General features: G+C 38.7%; 1 protein-coding gene across 1 annotated transcript; it reads right to left on the reverse strand.

The window, feature by feature from the left end:
- Window positions 1-1,341: 1,341 nt before the first annotated feature.
- LOC144022258 (hepcidin-like) lies at window positions 1,342-1,861 on the reverse strand. Its single transcript, XM_077526924.1, has 3 exons — window positions 1,775-1,861; window positions 1,613-1,690; window positions 1,342-1,531 (listed from the first exon to the last, which is right to left on the reverse strand). Exons 1-3 carry the CDS (start codon window positions 1,859-1,861, stop codon window positions 1,436-1,438), a joined length of 261 nt encoding a protein of 86 aa, XP_077383050.1. The 3' UTR covers window positions 1,342-1,435.
- Window positions 1,862-3,118: the final 1,257 nt, after the last annotated feature.

Below are 3,118 nucleotides of genomic sequence, written 5' to 3' on the forward strand. Positions count from 1 at the left end.
AATAAATAAAAGTTGAAGAATTTTCAAGTGGCACCGATCCTTCCACATTTCTGTATGCGGTCCACAAATTAAAAAAAAAAAAAAAAAAAAAAAATGTGGACACCCTTGCACTATAAGTATCTCCACAATTTGTAGACACTCAACTTACAATGCACAAAATGAACTCCATGACAGTTTTGACAGACACACTCCTGGATGTACCCAGTTATTAGATCAGCGTTCACATTTTGGCATGAGCAATCGACATTGTGCCAAGATTTTGCATGCACAAAATGTAATATTTCGTTGTAAATACTTTGCTTTGAGTATCTGTATCAGCCTCTTTCAGTTGGTTGTTTTGAGAGGTTACTAACTGACTCCTGTGATATTTTTAGCAGGTACATTGCTTGCTCATGAGCTGATCATTTGATTCAGGCATGTTGGAGGGACACATTTAAAACAGGCTGGATAGGGACTCTCAAGAGGCGTTTTTCCACCAACAAGCCCAGGAACTTTGAGTTCTGAGTAAAGGGAGCTCTTGGTTGTAAAAGTTCAGCAGGGAATTTAGAATGGGCTCTTTGCACAAATCCACTATTTCCTGAACTCAACACCAGTCCTTCATTTCCTGTCTTTCATGAGTGGACAAGCTGATTAATCCAGGTGTGCCTGATCTCAGTAACTACAACAACATTGGCCAGACACACCTGGATTAATCAGTTTGTCCACTCATGAAAGACAGGAAACAAAAATGTGGTATTCAGTTCAGGAAGTAGTCGAGCTGTGCAAAGAGCCCATTGTGTTTCTACAGTGTCTTAAAGTTCTCGGTAATTAATTCAAATGAGTTTGATTGAGCCCAGCTGATGTAAAAACCGCACCCAAATTTGACCAATCAGCCTTGGTCATTACAGCCCGCCCCCTCAAAGTTCCTGCCTGGCTCAGCAAGACCCTGCTGCTGAGATAGTACTTGGATGGCCCCTGGGGAATTTAATTACCCTGGTAATTGTTGTTGGTGGAAAAACACGAGAACTGAATTTTACCAAGGTAAACTGAAAAGTTCTCCAAAAGTTCCACCGGTGGAAAAACGCCTAAGGACCGGACTTGGGCACCCCTGAGCTACAGTGTATAAATACCTGGGAATAAAAAAAATTAAATGTTGATCTGTTCATCTTGTCAGTTGACTTCAGAAATGTTTACATTATTATACTACTGACATAGCTAAAGACCGCAAACCTAATAAATGAAATCACACAATTTATAAACAAGCCATAAAGATGATTTAATATTTCAATACACTTAAACATTTAAATTGCTCAAAAGCCAAACACAAAATATGATCATTATCATGGCATATCTTTTGATTCTAACATAAATAATGCAACGGAAACTTATTTCACATTAAGGAAATGGTTAAGCAAAAAATATGAATATCAAGCGCCTAGTTGTAGCGCAAGACAACTCAGAATCTGCAACACACTCCACAAATTCCAGGTTTGCAGCATCCACAGCAGAAGCGGCACTTGAAGGCACGCTTGTGTCTGTTGCTGTACGGCATCTGTGTGACCAAACGGAACAGACGTGATCAAAATGTCCAGCAGAACTTGGGAGAAACAACCCTCCAAGTTAGTTCACAGACCTTCCAGGATTCCTCAGAGGTCTCCTCCAAAGCAGGAAATGGACTGTCTTCATCCAACACATCATCCAACTCTTGTGTCTGTTCAAGAATTAAGCACATTCACAGTTTACATCTCAACATTGAAACGGTTGTGGTCAATAAGTCAGTCACATTTAAACTCACCTCGCTGGCTGGGCTAGCCGAGTTCTCCTGAAGACAAATAAAGGCCAGCATAATGGTCACTGCAATCACAACACTGAACGACTTCATCTTTGACTGCTTCAAGATGTTCTTGGGCAAAACAATTGGATTTCTCCTGATCCTGTTGACGGAGTCTGAAGAGTGTGCTCAAATGTACTGCTCTTTATACTCCTCTTGGTCCCTGTTGCTTCATCAATGTGTCAATGTACTGACCCTGCATCCAGGAATGGATTGCATCTTTCTCTGAGTGATGATGGGAAGCACACTGGGAATTTCTCACCTCATGACATTTGCTCATTTGTGTGCTTGTGAGTTTGCCATACTCCCTTCTCCCACCCCACTGAAGTCATGTTCACAAAACTACATTTCAATCATTACAAATAAGTCTCATAAAAGTGCCTTAAACTCAAGCTTGTTATCATAAACATGGACCACCAACTTAACCTAAGAAGTGGTAATAAGCTATTCCATCCATTCTTTGATATGCAAATGAGTACACATGTTAAATATACTATATATACTGTAGAAAGCTCGATTTTTTATTTTTGCTTATCACTGCAGCACTGTACACATGTGAAAAGTTAAACAGCAATATACTGGCATGTTTGAATTAGTACAATATTTTAACTTCTTAATTTCACACAAAAGTTTAAATGTGATACAATATGCAGTATATCAAGGGGCAAGAATGATAAAATGACAAAAAGTACAATTATAGAAAAACAGCCAATCAGATAATTCCATGTCAGTCCTGTTATCCACATGTCTAGCCACAGCCAATCTGATCGATTCACTGTCTATATAAGCCTAACTGCCCACCTGCTCCTCTTTTACTCGATGCCTTCTCGTTGTTTCTGGTCAAGTCAAGTTAGTTCCACGCCTCTTGATGTTATGTAAATCAAGTGTGAAACCTCTTATTTGTGTCTGCGCTTTTGGGATCCAACTCCAGAACATAACAGTCCTTGACTAAACACCTTGCTGCTCTCCAAACTTGACTTGAGTTTAATTTGATAATAATGTTGTGAATCACAGAAACTATGATTTAGTGTTGATCCACTTATCTGCACTAATGTCGCATTTCAGCATATACCGAATTTGTTGTATTAAAACATTACAATTTTGACAGTCAAAAGAAAGTCAGTGAATACTGATACAGTAATCACTTTTATTTCATAACCAAGATCATTTAATAAATACAAATATTTTTTGTGTGATTTTGATGGGGCGAAAGTGTTTTAACTATAGTGGAACCTTGACTTGTGAGATTGATTAGTTCCATTACCAACCATATGAAGTGACTAAAGCTCACTTTCCCTATTGAAATGA

Source organism: Festucalex cinctus, chromosome 7, assembly GCF_051991245.1.
Source record: "Festucalex cinctus isolate MCC-2025b chromosome 7, RoL_Fcin_1.0, whole genome shotgun sequence".
In the NCBI taxonomy this organism is placed as follows: Eukaryota; Metazoa; Chordata; class Actinopteri; order Syngnathiformes; family Syngnathidae; genus Festucalex; species Festucalex cinctus.

Bases quoted from the DNA above. Each gene is read 5' to 3' on its own strand.
- LOC144022258 (XM_077526924.1), bottom strand. From the start codon at position 1,861: ATGAAGTCGTTCAGTGTTGTGATTGCAGTGACCATTATGCTGGCCTTT. The intron at 1,691-1,774 runs GTGAGTTTAAAT...ATTCTTGAACAG, and splicing joins CGGCTAGCCCAGCCAGCGAG to ACACAAGAGTTGGATGATGT. The intron at 1,532-1,612 runs GTCTGTGAACTA...TTGGTCACACAG, and splicing joins CCTCTGAGGAATCCTGGAAG to ATGCCGTACAGCAACAGACA.